A 21408-nucleotide genomic window follows, 5' to 3' on the forward strand; every position below is an offset into this window, starting at 1 on the left:
AAAAAGTATTTCACACGATTGTACCTGTATAACCGGCGTGACAATAAACATCTTGAATCTTGAATCTTGAATCCTGAATCTTGAATCTTGAAAACTGCTCGGATGAGGTTGTGCTCTGTGGGATTAACTCTCTTGCTTTTGCATCGACTCTTTGTTCGCTTCTCTCACCGACACCGCGCATGCGCCATCTGTCTCCTTCATTGCTTCATGTCACTGCTGAAGTAAGCTAGCTGTCAATCCACTCAGCAGCATCACGCACAGGGACACTCCAGCAGGCTCTGCAGACTCCTCTTCCAAACACCTTTAGCACCGGTAAGGAGACTAAAAAATAATACTAAATTAAAGACTGTAAATTATAATCTCAAAATGTGCAAAAATATGAATTAAAGACAGTATATTATAATCTAAAAATGTGCATTAAAGACTGTAAATTATAATCTAAAAAAGTGCATTAAAAACAGTATATTATAATCTAAAAATGTGCAAAAATATGCATTAAAGACTGTAAATTATAATATAAAAATGTGCATGAAAAACTGTATATTTTAATCTAAAAAATGTGCATTAAAGACAGTGTATTATAATCTAAAAATGTGCATTAAAGACTGTAAATTATAATATAAAAATGTGCAAAAAATGTGCATTAAAGGCTTTTAAAGATTTTTACTTGTAACATCTGTATCTTATCGTATTTTATAACCGCTCGTATGAGGTTGTGCTCTTTGGGATTAACGCTCTTGCTTTTGCATCGACTCTTTGTTCGCTTCTCCCACCGACACTGCGCATGCGCCATCTGTCTCCTTCATTGTGCCCTATAGTCACTGCTAAGCTAAGCTAAGCTACTCCAGGCTCTGCAGACTCCTCTTCCAGACACCTTTAGCACCGGTAAGGAGACTAACAAATAATACTTAATTAATCATAAACACAGTGCATAGCTTTATAACACGTGTATAACACATGTATGTATGTAATTACCTCTTTAATAACGGTTTAGTTTCTCTCCAAGGTTAGCCTAGCCTAGCATGCCTAGCCTAGCATGTTAGCACGATTTAAGCTAGCTAACTGGTTGCTCTGTTATGTAATGATGTTTAGCCTTGCAATGCACAGTTCAATCCAAGGTTTTCCTGTGTAATAGTGCAGGGATTCGTGTTAGATATGCATTTATACACTTTATTAGCTGGGTGTGTGGCTAGCTAGCTGTGCTTGCAGCTCACACAGCAGCTAGCTAGCATTAAAGACTGTAGATTATAATCTAAAAATGTGCATTAAAGACTGTAGATTATAATCTAAAAATGTGCATTGAATACAGTATATTACAATCGAAAAATGTGCATAAATGTGCATTAAAGACAGTATATTATAATCTCAAAATGTGCATTAAAGATTGTAAATTATTATCCAAAAATGTGCATTAGACTGTATATTACAATCTAAAAATGTGCATTAAAGACAGTATATTATAATCTAAAAATGTGCATTAAAGACAGTATATTATAATCTAAAAATGTGCATTAAATACTGTAAATTATAGTCTAAAAATGTGCATTAAAGATTGTAAATTATTATCTAAAAATGTGTATTAAAGATTGTAAATTATCATCTAAAAATGTGCATTAAAGACAGTATATCATCTAAAAATGTGCATTAAAGACAGTATATTATAATCTAAAAATGTGCATTAAAGACTGTATATTATCATCTAAAAATGTGCATTAAAGATTGTAAATTATTATCTAAAAATGTGTATTAAAGATTGTAAATTATCTAAAAATGTGCATTAAAGACAGTATATCATCTAAAAATGTGCATTAAAGACAGTATATCATCTAAAAATGTGCATTAAAGACAGTATATTATCATCTAAAAATGTGCATTAAAGACTGTATATTATAGTCTAAAAATGTGCATTAAATACTGTAAATTATTATCTAAAAATGTGCATTAAAGATTGTAATTTATCTAAAAATTAGCAAAAATGTGCATTAAAGACTGTTAATCTATAATCTAAGCTAGCTAGCTAGCAGTCAAACCCCCCCCACACACACCCCTTTTTCACCGGCCCATCTGCTGTCCTTTGTCCTGCAGCACCAACCAGTTGTTAATGCAGAAAATCCAGCATAGTTCACATGGGAGTTAAACTAAACCAGTTGTTCACACAGTGCACACATCTCCAACCTCAGCATCCTCAGGATGAGGGGCCATTTTTACAACCTTGAGAGCCTTTTGTTCTGATGCTAGCAGCACACCTGCTAGCTTAGATAGTATCATATATTTGTGCTCATATTCGGGGTTACATTTATTTTTTCTGAGTGCTTGACTCTTTAGATGCACCAATTAGCTTCTTGGTGCAGCCGTATGCAGAGCCCTTTTGTTGCTAGCATCCCAGCTGCCTCTAAAGGAACAGCTTGTTCTTTTCTGCTGCAGCTCACTGGGAGACATTAATTAAATGACATCTATTGCATTGTTTGGGTATATGACAAAACTCCAATCAGGATAAGCTTTGCAAGTGGTGCACCGTCATAATAGACTCAAATGTGACTGATGATCAGGGACTTTATTTTAGTACTAAATCATTACAACACCCCTGCAAAAACAAAGTGAAAATGTGGCCTTCAACCTGCTTTCTAATTTGTTCAAGGACTTTTACTCTGTAGGGATGCACCGATACTGGATCGGATATCAGGCCGATGCCGATTCAAATTGCTGGATCGGATATCTATAACTCAATTTCATGTTAATATACATTATTCACTACAATTTTAATTCCAATTCCAATTTGTTGGCCATTAAAAAGGTTTAAACTTGAGTTGTAATTCCTGTTAATTTTGAAGATTTTCCACCAAGTCGCTGGTGTACGATTTATCATATTAATAATAAAGAACAATGAAATAAATTGATATCTATTATTGTTCATATTTTACTTTACAAAGTTAGTAAAACAATGTTTAAGTCAAGCCTGATGTGGCCTTACACATTAAAATAATGATCCCAGTCACTTCCAAACAGTGAGGCATACAGCTTATTAATTAAACGCTGGTATCGGATCAATACTCGTTATCGGACGATACCCAAAGCCAGATATCGCTCTCGGGACTGAGAAAGTGGGATCGGTGCATCCCTATTTTACTCACTGTTTTACTACCTGTATATACCGATATATATTTATTACTTCTCATCACGCACACATTCACTACATTCCTGTTTATATTACAGTTTATTCACTTTGCAATGACTGTCTACCACAAATATATATTATTTTGTGTAATATATATGGTACATATTATCCCTATATTCTAACTTTTAACCATTTTATGTCTTAGATTCTCATTCTTGTTTTTTCTTTTTATACATATTTGTTTTGAGCATTGTTGGAAGGAGCCTGAGATCTAACTTGATCACTTGATTGACTTTTATATAATGTGGTTTAAACATGATAGTCAGCGATCACATTACTGCCGTTCTCTCCTGCAGCACGATGGCTGTCCCTCCTTCATACTCAGACCTGGGCAAGTCTGCCAAGGATATATTCAGCAAGGGCTACGGTGAGTACTGATTCAACCCAAAAGAGTAAATTATTAACTGTAAGGAATTCCTGAAACGCAGAGGCTGCTGTTTCAGTGAGTCGAGCTGTTAGACTGCTCTCCGGTGTGCAGATGATATAAATAGATTGATGGATATTGGTGGCAGTGGAGCAATCTGCAAAGCAAACAAAAAGAGGAAAGATTAAATAGAGTATCTAGTTTTAAAGTAGGTAATGTTTGAGATAGGAGATACAATTCTCAATCACAGTATAAGAAATGATATAGCAAAAATATCTATTGTGATATAATACATTTTATTGGAAAGTAAATTGTGTGATCGTTAATGGGGAAATTGAATGTGTGTTTCAAACCAAATTCAAATTGGAAGGCATTTCCAACGCGTGGTGGTGATAAAATGAGGTCTTCCATTCGACAATTTATTTACATATAGATCAAAAAACACCTACAAAAGCCAGGTGTACTAAATGAATATTAAAGAATGAGCTCGTAAATGTGAAACAAAGCAAACAGCTCCTAATTCCCCCAGCTGTTCGACTAGTCCCCTACGTAGGCTTGACTACATGACGTCATACCTGCCTATACGCTCAGCCCTCAGGTGCACAGGTGACTTAGCAACAACAATATTTATAATTTACCACACACATCAAAATTGGCTACCACATACAAATCAAGGTATTGTATCACATTGATGCAAAAATTATATAAAAATCAAGTATTTTTATTTTGTTAAATGTGAAACTGCAGCCAGGAGATGCTTAGCTTAGCTTAGCATAAAGACTGGAAACGGGGAAACAGCTAGCCTGGCTCTGACCAAAGATAATAAATAAAATCCTCTTACCAGCACCTCATAAACTCTGTAATTAACATGTTATACCTCTTTATGTTTAATCCGTACAAAAACTGAAATGTTAAAACGACAAGTTGTGGTTTTACAGGATATTATGTGTTGGATTTATGCTAAGCTACGATAACCGTCTCCTGGCTCCAGTTTCCTATTATTGAACGGACAGATGTGAGAGTGGTTTCCAATCTGGATAAACGTATTTCCCAAAATGTCAAACTATTCCTTTTTAAATCTTCTTGCTTTATCTTGCACTTCATTAACACACAACTCTGAACTCTTTTGAAATCCACCAGGCTTTGGAGTCGTGAAGCTGGACCTAAAGACCAAATCACAAAGTGGAGTGGTGAGGACACTTTTCTTTTCTGTTTTTACCGGTTGTCATTTTCTAGATGCTTTCTGCCCACTCCATCTCCCTGCCTTCCCCCTGTCCTGCCATCACTCTCTAACCCCCAACTCCCCATACCAATACCTTATCGTCACCTTATACCTGCACCCTGCTGTAACCTGGAGCTTGCAGGTTTCCAGGTATCCGAGCGGTGCTGATCCAGACCCGCTTAGCTGAACTTGTGCTCTGTTCTAAAGAAACATGACAAACCCACGTTGGTTTAGTAGGCTGTCTGTCTCTACCTGCCTCTCTCTCCTAACCGCTGCTCTGTCTCCATGCTGCTGCCTTCTGTACCGGACTGCTCGCGCTCTAATGTAGATGGTAAGATCGGTGTCAGAGCTCACAGCTGTTTATTCATATTCTACTACTGACCACCACCATCGTGTTTTTCTGTTGTTATGGTCCAAATATTGTTTGTTTTTTTGTCTTTGTGATAATCATACAGCATGAATATCAGTGTGTGTTTATAACAATCAGTTGCTTTCTTCTGTCACATCACTCACATCAGATCTAACGTTTCATTTCTTTGTGGAAAATGTCTTTGAGTCAGTCTAATGCATAATAAAGTCTCTAGCATGGATGTAGACATTTGGTCTTGTTAACAGATTTTGAGTTGTTCTGTCAGAAACGGGTCACGAGAGTCAGTCTAGAAACGACAGAAGTCCGAACCAAGGTTCACGTTTTAGTTTCATTGTATCCGGTTAGTTTTGGTTTCACATTGCAGTGATGCGAGCGCACTAAAGAACGTCATTTCTGTCGTCGTCACCTACGTACTGCGTATTCATCTACGTACCGTCGCCGTCACCTACGTCCTGACATCGCCACCTACGTCCTGATGCCGTCACCTATGTCCTGTCATCATCAACTACGTCGTGTCATCAACTACGTCGTGTCATCAACTACGTCCTGTCATCAACTACGTCCTGTCATCAACTACGTCCTGTCATCAACTACGTCCTGACAACTACGTCCTGACATCGTCACCTGCGTCCTGTCATCAACTACGTCCTGACATGAACTACGTCCTGTCATCAACTACGTCCTGTCATCAACTACGTCCTGTCATCAACTACGTCCTGTCATCAACTACGTCCTGTCATCAACTACGTCCTGACATCAACTACGTCCTGACATCAACTACGTCCTGACATCGTCACCTGCGTCCTGTCATCAACTACGTCCTGTCATCAACTACGTCCTGTCATCAACTACGTCCTGACATCGTCACCTGCGTCCTGTCATCAACTACGTCCTGACATCAACTACGTCCTGTCATCAACTACGTCCTGTCATCAACTACGTCCTGACATCAACTACGTCCTGACATCAACTACGTCCTGACATCAACTACGTCCTGACATCGTCACCTGCGTCCTGTCATCAACTACGTCCTGACATCAACTACGTCCTGACATCAACTACGTCCTGTCATCAACTACGTCCTGTCATCAACTACGTCCTGTCATCAACTACGTCCTGACATCAACTACGTCCTGACATCAACTACGTCCTGACATCAACTACGTCCTGACATCGTCACCTGCGTCCTGTCATCAACTACGTCCTGTCATCAACTACGTCCTGACATCGTCACCTGCGTCCTGTCATCAACTACGTCCTGTCGTCGTCACCTACGTCCTTTCGTCTTGTTTTCCTGACGTCGTCACCTACATCCTTTCGTTGTCCTGTCGCCATCACCTACGTCCTGTTGTCACCTACGTCCTTTTGTCTCGTCGTCATGACGTCGTCACCTACATCCTGATGTTGTCAACTACGTTCTGTCGTCATCACCTACGTCCCTTCATTGTCCTGTCATCGTCACCTACGTCCTTTTATTGTCCTCTCGCCATCCCCTACGTCCTGTTGTCACCTGCGTCCTGACGTCTTCCAGAGAAACCAAAACTGAAAGTTAAATTCTCAATGTATTCAGATAGAAGTACTTTTTGCAGCCTCAGTGTCCGTGTTATTTTTAACCATGCACTCTGCAATATTAATAATATGCATCTGGTGTCCTGCATGGATTAATGTCCGGGGCTGTCTGGTCGTCTGTCAGCTGTGTTGTCTGATGTGTTCGGTGTTCTATGCCTCTGATATTCTTCATTTGATTTCTGTACAGTTGAATAATAATTCAGTTTTGTCGTAGTCTGCACAGTTTTCACTCTTTGTTTTCCCCGCTAGTCTTTAAGGTCTCGCTCTATATTTTGCTAATGCTTTGGATATTTAATGATAATCTTTGTTACTGATTGATTTTGGTTTACTAACGGCTGATGTCGTCCTGTCAGGAGTTCAACACATCTGGCTCCAGTAACACAGACACAGGGAAGGCTGCAGGGAGCCTGGAGACCAAATACAAGATGAAGGAGCTGGGCCTGAGCTTCAACCAGAAGTGGAACACAGATAACACGCTGGCTACGGAGGTCACTGTGGAGGACCAGGTATGTAGGAAACATTCAGATCAGGCTTTGCAAACTGATAAAACAGCATTGTTTAAGTCTTACTCTGGTATGTGGTTCCTTTACCTACAGCTGACTCAAGGACTGAAGGTGGCTTTGGATACGTCTTTTGTACCAAACACAGGGTGAGACTACGTTTATTTGTGATATCATCATGTGGTGAAAGCTAGTTCATCATGTTTCCTGTTCCAGCTGCTATTTTCACACTTTTTCAAAACGACATTAGAAGATTATATTCCATCTTTTAGCTAAATAAATCTATTTTTCAGTAAGAAGAGCGGAAAGCTGAAGACGGCCTACAAGCGTGACTTTGTGAACCTGGGCTGCGACGTAGACTTCGAGGGTCCCATCATCCACGCCGCCGCTGTGTTGGGCTACGAGGGCTGGCTGGCCGGCTACCAGATGGCCTTCGACACGGCCAAGTCCAAACTGGCCCAGAGCAACTTCGCCCTCGGATACAGGGCCGGGGACTTCCAGCTGCACACCAACGTGTGAGTACTCCGGGGATGATGTAACACGCTACTCGTCATGGAGAGCACTCCAATGACGAGAACTATTTTTTTTGCAGAAAGCATGCAAACATTTTGTTTGAAAGTTTAAAACTCTCTACGCACTAAAAGGTGCTATTGATAACAATGATATGCAGCTTTTAGATGTCACAAGCCTTATTATAAGTGGGAACCAAACGTCAGATATCTTCCACAGAGATAAACAAAACATAAATCTTTTTTTAAATGATTAATTCACATCATAATAATTGTTTTTAGGAAACGCAATACTTTTATTTGGTTCCTTTCTAAAAGCTCTGTGGATGTATTATTTATTTTAATATATTTTTCTACATAAAAATGTTATCATTAAGACCTTTAACCAGGCAGAGAGTCTCAATGAAAGGAGGCTCTCAAGTTGCATTATGGGAATTGTAGGATTTGGCTTTTTTGGCGTTTAAAGCATGCCAAGGAGAATAAAACTCAGGATATCACGACATCTGCTGCATTGATTTTGATAATTATTTATTAATCTGTCTCATGTTAATCCTTTCAATTTTATGGAGGTGCTACTGCAATACAAAGGTTTTTAAAATTTATTTTATATAATTTTTTAGTTGAAGATTTGGCGTCCTGCAAGTATTTTGTTCCCTATACCAATGTTTCCTATTTTTTGGGGGGGATTTTAATCATTTAAAAAATAAACTCCTATTTTTACATTAAATTAATTAAATTGAATTATTCTATTTATTTATTTCTCATTGTGTGTGGTTTTGTTTGTTTTTAATCCTTTGCCAATTATTTAATCTTTTTTTGTTTGTTACACACAAAATGTCGTTTGTGTTGAACTTATCTATAAAACAGAAAACCAGTAAACACATTTTAAAAAAGAAAACTCCTATTAAACTCAAAACAGATGATTAAAAAGGAAAGTAAGAATTAAATGAAAGTAAAAAACAATATGCCGTGCGACACTGCTGGAGTTTACCAGCATGATTTATCCTGCTAAAAACACTGTTATATGTATGTAATATTAATATAATTCAAACCTGCGATGATCTGCAGGATTACATACTGAACAATCTGTGTTAATGAACGTCTCTGAATCTTTTGTTTCTCAGTAACGACGGGACCGAGTTCGGCGGCTCCATCTACCAGAAGGTGAACGAGGAGCTGGAGACGGCGGTCACTCTGGCCTGGACCGCCGGCAGTAACAACACTCGCTTCGGCATCGCTGCCAAATACAAGCTGGACAAAGACGCCTCTCTGTCTGTAAGTGGCTCGTTTACAGATCTGTTGTTCAGGCAAATCCTCACAAACAATTCTGCTGTTTTGTTTCATGTCTCATCATGTTTCACTCCGCAGGCCAAAGTCAACAATGCCAGTCTGATCGGAGTCGGCTACACCCAGAGCCTTCGGCCAGGTAGGATCCCATCCGACCACATATCTGATCTTACCGCAAGGAGTCCATTTATAAACAACCATTACATAATGTCAATTATATTGTCACCTTTCCATGACTGATGCATTACAAAGGTTACTGATGCTATGACAGTTCAGCCAGTTTGCACAGAATCAAACAAGTTGAAGCTCGTAAACTGGACCGGACTGGCAGAACAGGAAATGAACCCGACTCTAGTATCTGCCATCAAACACAATCTGCATGTCTGAACACATCGCACTAAAACAAAGGAGTTCTAAAGTTAGGATGGAGTTTAAAGTTTAAAAGCATTGCATTTAGTTTCCTAAAAAGACACGAGGAATAAAAGGTTTAATGTTTTTGTTGAGTGAGATTAAAGTTATTATTTTTTAATTGGTAAATCCATTTTCTGCTGCTCATCTGGTCCAGGTCATTTAATTAATTATATCATTACTATTATTGTTATTTACTGCAGGGAAGTACTAAAAGAAATGTTATACAAACGTCAGTGGTGAAAAGTAACTGAGTACATTTACTCAAGTGCAATATTCCTCTTTATACTTCTACTCCTCTACTACATCTTAGAAATATTGCACTTTTTACTTCACTACATTTTGATAATTTGAGTTACTTTGCAGATTTCAGATTGATGAAACAAAATATAATAAATTATATTATTACTGTATATCAAATAAAACTTGATTGATCTCCACAAGCTACCCAGCAAATTATAGAAAGACATATATTTATAAATAAATTAAAATAATCTCCACCTTTACCAGCTGCAACATTAAAGTGATGAACACATTAATGCATCAATAATTATAATCCAATAATATAATAATATATATGACTGACATGGATCATTCTGCATAATGAATGCTTTTACTTTTGGTACTTTTAAGTACATTTTGATGCTAATACTTTTACTTATGTAAGATTTTGAACACAGGACTTTTTGTACTGTGGTATTGCTACTTTTACTGAAGTAAAAGATCTGAGTACTTTGACTGGTATGACATTAAATAGCGTTCTATTGGGTATTAAAAAGGTCTTAAAGTCTCACCTTGAGGTGTCTTGTGTGTCTGCAGGTGTGAAGGTCACCCTCTCAGCTCTGATCGACGGGAAGAACTTCAACGCTGGCGGACACAAAGTCGGGATGGGCTTCGAGCTGGAGGCATAAAGTGGAGAACAAAGAAGACATCATCCCTCCTCCCCCTCACACACACAGTCCACCACCACCCTCATGTAGCTCCTCTCTGGACTCTCCCTCACACCTCCTCCCTCCCCCTTGGGTCACACATTTCATGAGCATTTCTGACAGTAATAGTCGCGCCTCAGCATCGTGCTTAAACACCCCCTGAGAGGAGTCGTGAGGTTGTTGATCCTGAAACTGACGGCGTGTAGTTGTGTGGATTATTACCGTCTGTATGGTCATTGAAGTGACGCTATTTATTTCCCCGTAGGTCTCTGGATGAAGTAGTCGTCTGTGTAAATGTGTAGCTTCTGTGTTCGGTTGTTTGCTGCCTTCCTAAAAGCGTCATCATCATCATCTTCAACCGCTTATCCGGGATCGGGTCGCAGGGACAACAGCTCCAGCAGGGGACGCCAAACTTCCCTTTCCCGGGTCACATTAACCAGCTCTGACTGGGGGATCCCGAGGCGTTCCTAAGCCAGTGTGGAGATATAATCTCTCCACCTAGTCTTCCCCGTGGCCTCCTCCCAGCTGGTCATGCCTGGAACACCTCCCTAGGGAGGTGTTCCAGGGGGTCATCCTTACTAGATGCCCTCAGCTGGCGAGTCCCTCACGTACCCGCGATCTAGTTCTTTGGATCATGACCCAGCCCTCATGACCACAGGTGAGAGTAGGAACGAAGATTGACCGGTAGATCGAGAGCTTTGCCTTCCGGCTCAGCTTCTCTTTTCATCACAACGGTGCGATAAGGCAAATGCAATACCGCCCCCGCTGCTCCGATTCTCCGGCCGATCTCACGTTCCATAGTCCCCTCACTAGAGCGAACAAGACCCCGAGGTACTTGAACTCCTTCCCTAATCCGGAGTAGGCAATCCTAAAAGCATGTAAGAATGAAAACATGGATGCAGAGCTGAACGCTTATTTGCTTGGTTAAAAAAAAAAAGAGAAAGGTGCCGAGTGTCTGTTTTCTGTTTTTGTTTTGAGCACTTTTGTCTGTGTTGTTGCAATCTGTGGACTATTTAATCCATATAAATGTTTTGGTACATCACATTTCATGACTGAGTTATTGAAGGATATGAAGGATATTTAAAAAAGGAACAATAAAAGTGCTCAGATGCTCCGTAACCATCTTTCTTTGGTAGGTGAAATCAATGTAGTGGAATCTTCTTATGTAGTTAGTTTGCATTTCTACAATATTGTTTTCATCTATCTTGTCTCGCCACAGCGGTCACAAAGAAAGGGAGGATATTCCTGCGTCATCTCAGCTGTCCAGCTGTTTCCTCATGTTGCTCTGGGACTGCACTCATTGCTGTCAGCGCTCTCTTGTCCAAAAACAACCTACACTCCTCAGATCTGTACATAAAATACAGATGATTGTCCTCCGAGTGTCTCCGGTCAAAAACACTTTCATAGGATTATAAGAACTCGTGTTCCACATGACTATCCTTTTTCTTTTTGGGTAATCATATATCAAAATGTTTGTTTGTTTTCTCCATCTAATTGTGTCGTCATGATTATAAGCTCATTTTTCTTTGTCGTTTAGACACAGTACCTCATTTTTTTTCCAATGTCAATTAAGGGAATTATAATAATAAAAAAAATAATAAAAAACAATGTCTGAAAGAAGTTGTTGTAATTCATTTCTTCATCTTAATATGGTAGAAACAGTAATTTGACTAGTGCTGTATCGAATGTCTTTTTTTGTAAACATTCAAAGCTTCTATTGAGGTTTTCGAATGAAGCTTTGAATGTTGTTCATCATATTTGATGACGTCATCACCCTAAAAGAAAACCTCAATTTTAAGAAAGTGATTCATCAGTTTTTTCACCTCAGTAAAAATGTTGTTTTTTGAAAGGCTAAACGCCAACAAATACGGATGAAGAAGAATATTTCGTTGGATAAAAATGAGAATTTTTTAAATAATTACATTATTAAAGTTATTGGAAATGTTTGGATCACACAAGTCTGAAACAATCCTACGCAGCCACCACTGGAATCTAATTCTACTAATATACTAATAATAGTATAATACTAATATTTTTCTTTTTCACGTAGACACAGTACCTCATTTTTTACAATGTCAATTAAGGGAATTCTAATAATAAAAAAAGGAATTAAAAACAATCTCTGAAACAAGTTGCCTGCATCTAAATATGGTAGAAAACAGGAATGTGCTTGGGGCTATACCGAATGTTTTTTTTTTATTTTTACATTCAAAGCTTCTATTGAGGTTTTCGAATGATATTTTGTGACGTTATCACCCCAAAAATGTATATCCTCGAACAAAATCCTCAATTTGAATAGAGAGATTTGGTGCGTAAACCGTTTTTTGACCTCAGTGAAAATGTTGTTTTTGAAAGGCTAAACGCCAACAAATATGCATTGAAGCAGAATATTTAGTTAATTCTGGAAATCATTACATCTATCTTTTTACAATAAATGTTGACTTTTGGAATTTACAACGCTCTGGAGTTATTAGAAAAGTTTGAATCAAACAATCGTAGCCTAATCTTTATCTGCAACCGCGCAGAAATACAACACAATGAGGAGACATGCAAAAAAAAAAAGCTGCACAGCATTCAAATGTTGACTGAGAATTTGAATGACAACGTTATGAATGAAGCTTCAAACTATTCGGTACAGCTCTAACTCTGTCATCCACTTACTAGCTTTTTCTGGAGCTTTAACCACATCTCATGTCCTTCTCTGCTAAGTTGTCGTGGACTTCTCCAACAAACTCCATCTGCTGAGAAAGACTGAGATAAAGTTGAAAGCAGGGGGGGAAAAGCTGATAACTGGACTCTGAGTTCAAGTTATAGTTTGACATTTTGGGAAATATGCTTATTTGCTTTCTTGCCGAGACTTAGATGAGAAAAACGATACCACTCTCATGTCTGTATGCTAAATATAAAATATCAAACTATAATGATTTCCTTTGTTCTGACAAACAAACCACTGTATTATGCTTTGCAAGAAAACGCCTCACTGTCGTGTTTAAATGGTGTCTTTAATTTCAAAGCACTCACTACACATTAACGTTTATATTAGAAATATTTGGACTGTAAAAAACCTGAATACACATTAATAACATCATGACTCGTTAAATCTCATCAGGTCAATAAAACATAATGCTAGTGCAAGTCTAAGTTGACTTTAAGTTCATTTCTTTGGATGTGAACATTTAGTATATCCATGCAAAACCTTGTAAAGATCTGCTGACTTGCACTAACATTAATAAAAAGTCCTGCTGCTTCACATTTGACGTTTCTGACAAAAACAAAACAACTGCTAGTTGTCTTAAAATGTTTGTTAGTAACTGATGCATCATAAATATCTGAACTTCCCCTTATTATCACATGAATGAATATTGGTCTTACTCATGCATCTCCTCACTGGCTGAGCTGCCGAATATGTAGTAGTTGTGATAGAAACAAAGGGGTTAAAGGGTCAGTTCACACAAATCATAAAAATACTCGAGTGGTGTCTAGCCATAAATTTGTTTTAACGACACTAATTCTCTAAAGCATTAACGCAATCGATCTCTCGGAGGTTGTAGCGACGGGGGTTAAATAACGCTCCAAACTTGCGCTAAATTTTGGCGAGGAAAAACCGGCATGACCATTTTCAGATGATGGGAAAATGGGTTCTATGGGGAACCCACGAGTCTCTCCTTTATGATGATTATGCTGTGAGCACCACACAACAAACAAAATCCCACGTACCTCCATGGTATAGTGGTGAAGACCGATATCAAATGAAACCTAAACTCTCTGCAGAGTTTCTTTTCTTCATATCTCTGGTGAACTGACCCTTTAAGGACTGTTAGTGTGACGGGACGTTTTCAAACCTCTTCACAGGATTAACGCCACATTTCTCACGACATATAGTGTCCTTTTTTTTTCACTCTTACAAAACCGCTCGTGTAAGCTGTGGCTCCGGGTTGTGTCGTAACCCTGTAACTCGCTTCTCTCTTCTCGAGCTCTATTTCTTCATGCTTTAAAGAATGTGAAACATTTCCTGCAGAGGACCTCACAGCAGGTTGACCTTAGCCACCACTTGTTTGCAGCCCGTCTGGGAGTATTCATGCCCCCCGACCGCGGGGTAATATTCAATCTCCCCCGCGAGGCGCTCTATGTTGGTATGATCCGGGTAGAACCCCTCTCGAGTCATTTCATCCAGGAAGCACTCCATCACGTGACCTTTGTCCAAAAGGCCCAGAGGTAAGACGTCCGCCTCCGTCCACAGCGGATGGAGCTCCTCCAGAGTGCTGCGTAATATCGGAGTCAGCTCCTTCACTAGGTGACTTTGACGACCAGATGCCGTCGCCATAGAAACACTTGAGGAGTTGTATAGCATATGTTTTGTGATGTGTGCGTGGCCCAGGTTGCTCAGGAACAGGTAGATAGCGTTCAGGTACTCGTTGGACTGTTTGGAGTCCACGAGCTGCTGCAGCGCGTCCAGGATCTCGTCGTGCATGTGCTCGGCCTCGTCGAAGATGAAGAGCGGGATCTTCTCCTCCTCCTCGGCCCGCTCGACCATCTCCGAGATGAGGGCGGAGAGGTCGCGGGCGCACTGCAGGGCGTCGGCCTCCTGGGGACAGTGGTGGAGGACGTAGTACTGCAGCACCAGCGTCTCGCCCACCACCGAGCGGAAGTGTCCCGCCAGGAGGCGTCCCAGGTGGCTCTTGCCCACGCCGCTGGGGCCGTGCAGGGACACCACCAGGGGCTTGTTGTGGACGTAGGTGGACAGGTAGTCCTTCAGGTGGGACAGCAGACCGTCCACCGCTCCCTGCTGTCCAAACACCTCTCTCCTCAGCGTCTTCTCCAGCCCCTCCAGGTCATACCGCAGAACGTGGTCATCTAGGTTCTCTATGGCGTTGTACACCTGCAACCAAACACACCGACCCGGATTGATTTATACGTGTAAGAAGTTACAAACAGTCCCTTTAAGTTTAGTTTCTCAACATCACCAACCCTAGCTTTAATAGTTTTTGAGCAGCTTCTCCATTCTCTAGTGAGAATAGTGTTAAAATCAAGGAGTTTTGAGTAGATAATTTTTCCAGTGCGGTCAAATTACATATTCAAAACCTGCTTAGAAGACATTATTGAATTGGAAGCAGATCAGTCAATCGTCTCATGCCGTGCCGTGCCAGTCCTCTTGTTTACTGCTGCAAGTCAGACCTTGTAATCTCTTCTGATCGTTTCCTTGGAAAGGGAAACAGCTTGTTTCCAAATTTGCTTCTGCTCAACTGCTGACATCAGCAACAAGAAAACACACTTATGAAGAGTTTATTTTGCAGTTTACAACATAAACTCTTCTAACGCTGATGAGATATTCGTGACAATAAAGCAGTCAGAAACGGTCACGGCCAGATTAACCCTTAAAGAGGCCCTGAGGCATTACTTTAGCTCTGATGACTCACTTTAGACCTTTAGAAGTACATTACTAGTGAATGAAACACAGACGTGACTGAACATGCACACACAGCTCAGTCTATATTTACACCCGGTGTTCATAGTAACTCTAATTCCTCTTCCTCCCTCCAGGTCACGTAGGGGTCGTATTTACCTGGCTGAAGACGATAGCACACAGCAGGTAGAGGCAGTATTTGGCTCGGCTGGCCGCCGGCTTCGGAGGGGCCCGGCAGCCTCTTCTGTTGTTGGGGAACATCACCCTCTTCCTCCTCCTCCTCTTCTTCCTCTGAGGGGCGGAGGATGACAGGGTGGAGGAGTAGGAGGCGGTAGGGATGAGTCCGTCGAAGGTGAAGATCTTGGGGCTGGTTCTCTCCCTCCCTCCGAGGCCCTGCAGGGTCATCATCTCCTGACGCCTCTTCTTCATGGCCCGGTACTTCTGTTTGATGCGTAGGACGGCACAGAGAGACGAGGAGAAGTTGTACAGACCGGGGACCGGACTGTCCTGCTGTTTCTCATCTCCTTCTCCTTCACCCTCCATCTCTTCGTCCATCTCTTCATCTAGCTCTTCATCTAGCTCTTCATCCATCTCTCCCTCACACTCTCCCTCCGTCTGAGAGGCCGAGGTGCTGCTCTCTTGGTCGCTCATCTGCAGAGAGAAGGAGGACGTTAAAGCAGCTACAATCAGTGGTTTTATATCTACATGACTGTTTGTATGAGAAAGGAGTCGCTCGTAGTGACAAACCCTCGGCTCTATGGAGCCTTTTAGCACCTTTCAGCTCTTTGTTTTGGTTTTACGTCCTGCAACTTCGCCGTTTTGGTTTGTTTTCTGTAGGGATGCACCGATACCACTTTTTTTTAGACTGAGTACAAGTACTTACATTTGGGTACTCGCCGATACTGAGTACCGATACGAGTACTTCTCTGTGCCAAAAGACCCTCGTTAACAGCCAGCTGGCTCTAGGTTGGCTTGGAAAGGCTCGGGGCGAAGGTGCTTCACGGGGCCGTGGCCAAAGCGTCGCCGGGGTGGACTGTCCTCAGTGCGCCCAAACCGCGTCGTGGCCCCAGGGCGGGGCTCGGCCCACGTAAAAAAGGCGCTAGGGGTCTTTGGCGATGTCTGCAACCCACCAGACCCGTCTTGAAACACGGACCAAGGAGTCTAACACACGCGTGAGTCAGAGGGTGCAAGCAAAACCCCGTGGCTCTATGAAAGTGAGGGCCGGCGCGCGCCGCCTGAGGTGGGATCCCAGCCCGGCGGGGTCAGTCGCACCACCGGCCCGTCTCGCCCGCCCCGTCGAGGAGGTGGAGCGAGAGCACGTGCGATAGGACCCGAAAGATGGTGAAGAGAGGTTAACGTCACGCTGCCGTAAAGTGATATCGGTACCGTTGTATCGGAGCCGTTTTGCGAGTACAAGTTGTGAGCACAGTATCGGACCCGATACCCGTTACTGGTATCGGTGCATCCCTAATTTTCTGTCTTTAAACCAAGTATACACTACCTGCCCAGAATCACACAGCAGACACACACAGTTAAAGACCAGCTGGTGAACATGTCGCAGCATTTAGCAGCTAATAAGACAGATATTTTAGAAGTTGCCCCCCAGGTTTGACCAACATGGTGGACTCCCTGATATGAAGGGCTCATTCTGAGCTAACCAAAACACAACGATTCGTAGTTTCAGGTGATTATACACTAATGAAAACAAAGTATTATATTCCATTTCTGCTAATAGATCCCCCGAAATGTTACACACTGTCCCTTTAAGTACGATTTTGAACGCAGGACTTTTACTTGTAACAGAGTATTTCCACACTGTAGTATTGCAACTTTTACTTACAGTAAGTAAAACATCTGTGCACTTCTTCCACATCTGCAAACAAACACCCATCCTTCCTTTTTTCTGTTATCTAGGTTTAGTTTCTCAACATCAGCTGCAGCCATGCCACCGAGGTCGGTACGAATAATAACCACAGAGACTGATGTTAGATATTAAAATGCTTAGTCACGCTATCAGAGACAGAGCATCAACATCTGGTAAATATGTCTCAGCTACTTCCTCTTGTGTGACGGGGGAAACCAGCATTGTAGAAGAGGAAAGTAACTTGTGAAAATTGAGGGAAAGGAAAAGCTGGATGCCAGAATGTCTTCAGATTTATGACTTCAAACACAGCGGTGATGAAAGCAGGATTATTCATGCTGCTTGAGTGGATTCTGGTTGTGAAAATATCTGCAGCTGAAGCCAACAGAGAGCTGATTAGATATCTTTATAGATCACAGCTGTCTGCTCACACTCCCTTTGATAGCATCTATTATGTTAACACGTATGTGCTACTTTAACGTGATCAGTTATTGTTACTTCATAGCGATAACATGCTTATATAATTTTAAAAGGTACACAGCTGCTGTTTTCCTTCAAACATGATATTCAAATCAAGTAATAAATACTTTGGAAATGTTCCTGCAGAAAGAAGGAAGTGCATTTTATTCAGGGACATTCGCTGGCTTGTGTAAATGCACACCAGAGAGCTTTGTAACTGCTTTTATATGCATCATAAACCTTCTGTTTTGCAAAATGTGAAGGCAAAATCTTCATGCATTACATCAGTTTTTACGTCACGTTGTGGTTGCAAACATTCTGACTGTTTTTCTGTCTTCTAATAATTCACATTCTGCAGGTTAGTCTGCAGAAATCAGTCTGCAAAATAACAGATTAAATGTGATATGCTGGTTACACACACACACACACACACACACATCTGGGTGTTTTAAAGCATGCAGTGTGAGTTACTGGAAAGGAGGAACTATCAGTTACACCCAGACGACAAAATGTGCCACAAACAAATTAACATATCAATCAATATTAAATGTGTTTCTGTTCCTGGTACATCAGGAAGGAAGGACAGCATCAAACATCAAAGTGCATGAGAATGTGAATCAGTCGGATATTTATCTTGGCAAAGATGCAGCAACATTTCTGGTAAACTTATTAAACTCGTGTGTCCAAGTCACTTTTACTTCAGCACAAAAGAATTCAGAAAGCTCACAGGGGAGGGGAGAGAAAAGACAGTATCAGTATCTGTCTTTTCACATGCATGGACCTGAGAGGACCGGCTGCATACCAAACATTTTACAGCTCTTTCATGATGTTTGCTGGGTAAAAGAAATACCTCTTTAGTGAGCTTGTCACTCCTGAGTCTTGGCCGCAAATACATGCAGATGCTTTAAAAGCTGAAACACAAAAAAGAGACACAAGTTGTTAGTAAAGGTGTCATTTGAGTGGAGTTTCATACAGACAGGTAGTGAATTACTGCCTCACACCCAGCTGCACACAGCAAAGAGAGAGGAGGAATGGAAGTGAATACATGCAAGAAAAACTAATGTTTTCTTACCTCCAATTTAGCTCAAATCTTCTTAAGGAGAGAGAAGTAACTCCAGTGCAGGTTTAGTCCATAGTCTTTGGGAGTGTAGAAAGCAGAGAGCAGCTCCACACAGCCAACAGCTCGACTCAGGAAGGGCCCTCCTATCAGTCTATCTCACCTCCAACCATCTGCTGGCTCCTCCTCTTTCTTCCTCTTTTATTCTCTCCACTTTCAAAAGACTCCGACACGTCACACCATGCTGGGTTCATACAGCAGATATTAACTTTCACTGGTGCCTTTTTAAAGCAGCTCAAATCCACCTCAAGTGCTTCTTGTTCAGCTTTTTAAAGAGGACCTAATATGCTTATTTTCAGGTTCATACTTGTGTTTTTGGTTTCTACTAAAACATGTTTACATGATTTAATGTTCAAAAAAACACTTTATATTTGGTCAACCGAACCAAACTCTTTGGACTCTTTGGCTCTAATTAGACTAAACGTCCCGACACATCAAGCCGACGGTCGGCCATCGGACAGTTTGGGGCCGTCGGTGAGCGTCTGTCGGTCTAGTTTTTGAGGTGTGTCCTACACCGTCGGCTCTAGTCTGCCCGTGTTGGAGTTTTTTTGGCCGATTCAGCATGTTGAATTAGCAGCGGTGCCCGCCAGTGAGAGAAATCACTCTGATTGGCGGTTGAGTTTAAACGAATCATGTCCACAGGCTCCGTCCTTTCCACACTTCCCATTCATTGTCTATGTAAGCAGCCTTGCAATGCATTCTGGTAGCGTGGCGGCGCGAGTCGAGAAACGGACCGTCACGTCGCCCGCTCCTCATTTGCATAAAATTTAGGTCTAGTCCACTTTATGCAAATCACGGGCGTCCGACTCGACTCGCCGTCTCTGGAAACTCCAGAGAAACTTTTAAACTAACCGTTGTCGATCTAAAATAAAGACAGACTCATCAACTACGTGGCTTATCTCTCGCATAAAATGTTTTCAGAAACACATTTCGGTGAACTATTTTCATAATATAAGAGAAGAAAGTTTCCGAACAAGTCGCCATGTTGGTTCCTGTTTGAAACGAGGGAAAGCGTTCGTGTCATGTCCAGAGGGGCGTTTTTTATCACGAGGGCCTCACTTCCCAGCATTGGACGCTTGATGGGCTTCCTCTAGACACAAGGCACCTGATTGGACGAAAGCTTTCCCTCGTAGGCTCCTGCTCCCAGCTTTCAAACCGGAACCAATATGGCGGCTCGTTTGGAAACTTTCTTCTCTTATATCACGAAAATAATTCATCGAAATGTGTTTCTGAAAACATTTTATGAGAGCAATAAGCCATGCATTTGATGAATCTGTCTTCATTTTAGATCAACAACAGTTAGTTTAAAAGTTTCTCAGGAGTTTCCAGAGGCGGCGAGATGCCTACATACATAAAGTAGCCTAGACCTCAACTTTATGCAAATGAGGAGCGGCCAACGTGACGCCCCGTCTCTCGAACCGCGCCGCCACGCTACCAGAATGCATTACAGGCTGCTTACATAGACAATGAATGGGAAGCGTGGAAAGGACGGAGGCTGTGGACACGTACCATAACCCGCTAGGCAGTTATTATGCAAATGTGTTACTTGGTGACATCACCACGTTACGGAACAAAAGGCAGTGTTTCTGTGGGGGGAAGTAACTCTCTTTGGACTTTGGACTTTGTAACTCTGCAGATCTTTTACATGCACAAAACACTATATAACCCAATAAAGGAACAGGGGAAAAAGCACAAAGCATAATAGGTCCTCTTTAATCATCTTTACAGGTGGAAATCAAACTCTAACTTCAAAATCCAAGCTTGTTATTAATTAGACGTACGTATAGATTCATATAAACAAAAGCATGATAACGTCCTCTTCAAAGATCAGCTTTTAGCAAACTTTATTTATAATTTGTTGACTGAATGTTTCCTGTTGCTGTCAACAAAATATAATCTGTGCAAATATCATAATATATATAACACTACTGTGAGCGTCTAAATGGTTATATTGTGGTCGTGTCTGACTTATTTATGAGTTATGAGTCAGTTATTTATGAGAACAGGAAACATGATAACAATATATTTAAAAGGAAACCAACATTTGCTAATGTAAACACAGACTTCACCTGTCTTTCACTCTCTGTTCTCGATCATGGTGCACTTTCTATGACTCCAGTAACGGCAGTAAGTACATTTAGCCAAGTAATGCACATAAGTACAATTTTGCGTGTGCAACCATGCATGGTGAAGATGGTGGAGCATGGCTGTAGTGTTGTTATATTGGTGTATGG

The 21408-nt window shown here is 41.1% G+C and overlaps 2 protein-coding genes across 3 annotated transcripts; one reads left to right on the forward strand and one right to left on the reverse strand.

The window, feature by feature from the left end:
* Positions 1–756: 756 nt before the first annotated feature.
* LOC141757161 (non-selective voltage-gated ion channel VDAC2) lies at positions 757–10333 on the forward strand. The gene is made up of 9 exons (XM_074617458.1): positions 757–885; positions 3472–3542; positions 4680–4729; positions 7054–7206; positions 7297–7349; positions 7494–7715; positions 8834–8984; positions 9078–9135; positions 10224–10333. Exons 2-9 carry the CDS (start codon positions 3476–3478, stop codon positions 10313–10315), a joined length of 846 nt encoding a protein of 281 aa, XP_074473559.1. The 5' UTR covers positions 757–885; positions 3472–3475; the 3' UTR covers positions 10316–10333.
* A 2985-nt stretch (positions 10334–13318) lies between these two features.
* tor4aa (torsin family 4, member Aa) lies at positions 13319–19290 on the reverse strand. 2 transcript variants are annotated; one of them, XM_074617657.1, is made up of 4 exons: positions 19130–19288; positions 18908–18968; positions 15897–16388; positions 13319–15212 (listed from the first exon to the last, which is right to left on the reverse strand). In XM_074617657.1, the coding sequence occupies exons 2-4, from the start codon at positions 18950–18952 to the stop codon at positions 14358–14360; spliced, it is 1392 nt and encodes a 463-aa protein (XP_074473758.1). In that variant the 5' UTR covers positions 18953–18968; positions 19130–19288; the 3' UTR covers positions 13319–14357. The 2 variants fall into 2 exon arrangements, with proteins under 2 accessions (XP_074473758.1, XP_074473759.1); XM_074617658.1 differs by lacking the exon at positions 18908–18968 and having other exon boundaries at positions 19130–19290.
* Positions 19291–21408: the final 2118 nt, after the last annotated feature.

Source organism: Sebastes fasciatus, chromosome 19 (assembly GCF_043250625.1).
Source record: "Sebastes fasciatus isolate fSebFas1 chromosome 19, fSebFas1.pri, whole genome shotgun sequence".
Lineage (NCBI taxonomy): Eukaryota > Metazoa > Chordata > Actinopteri > Perciformes > Sebastidae > Sebastes > Sebastes fasciatus.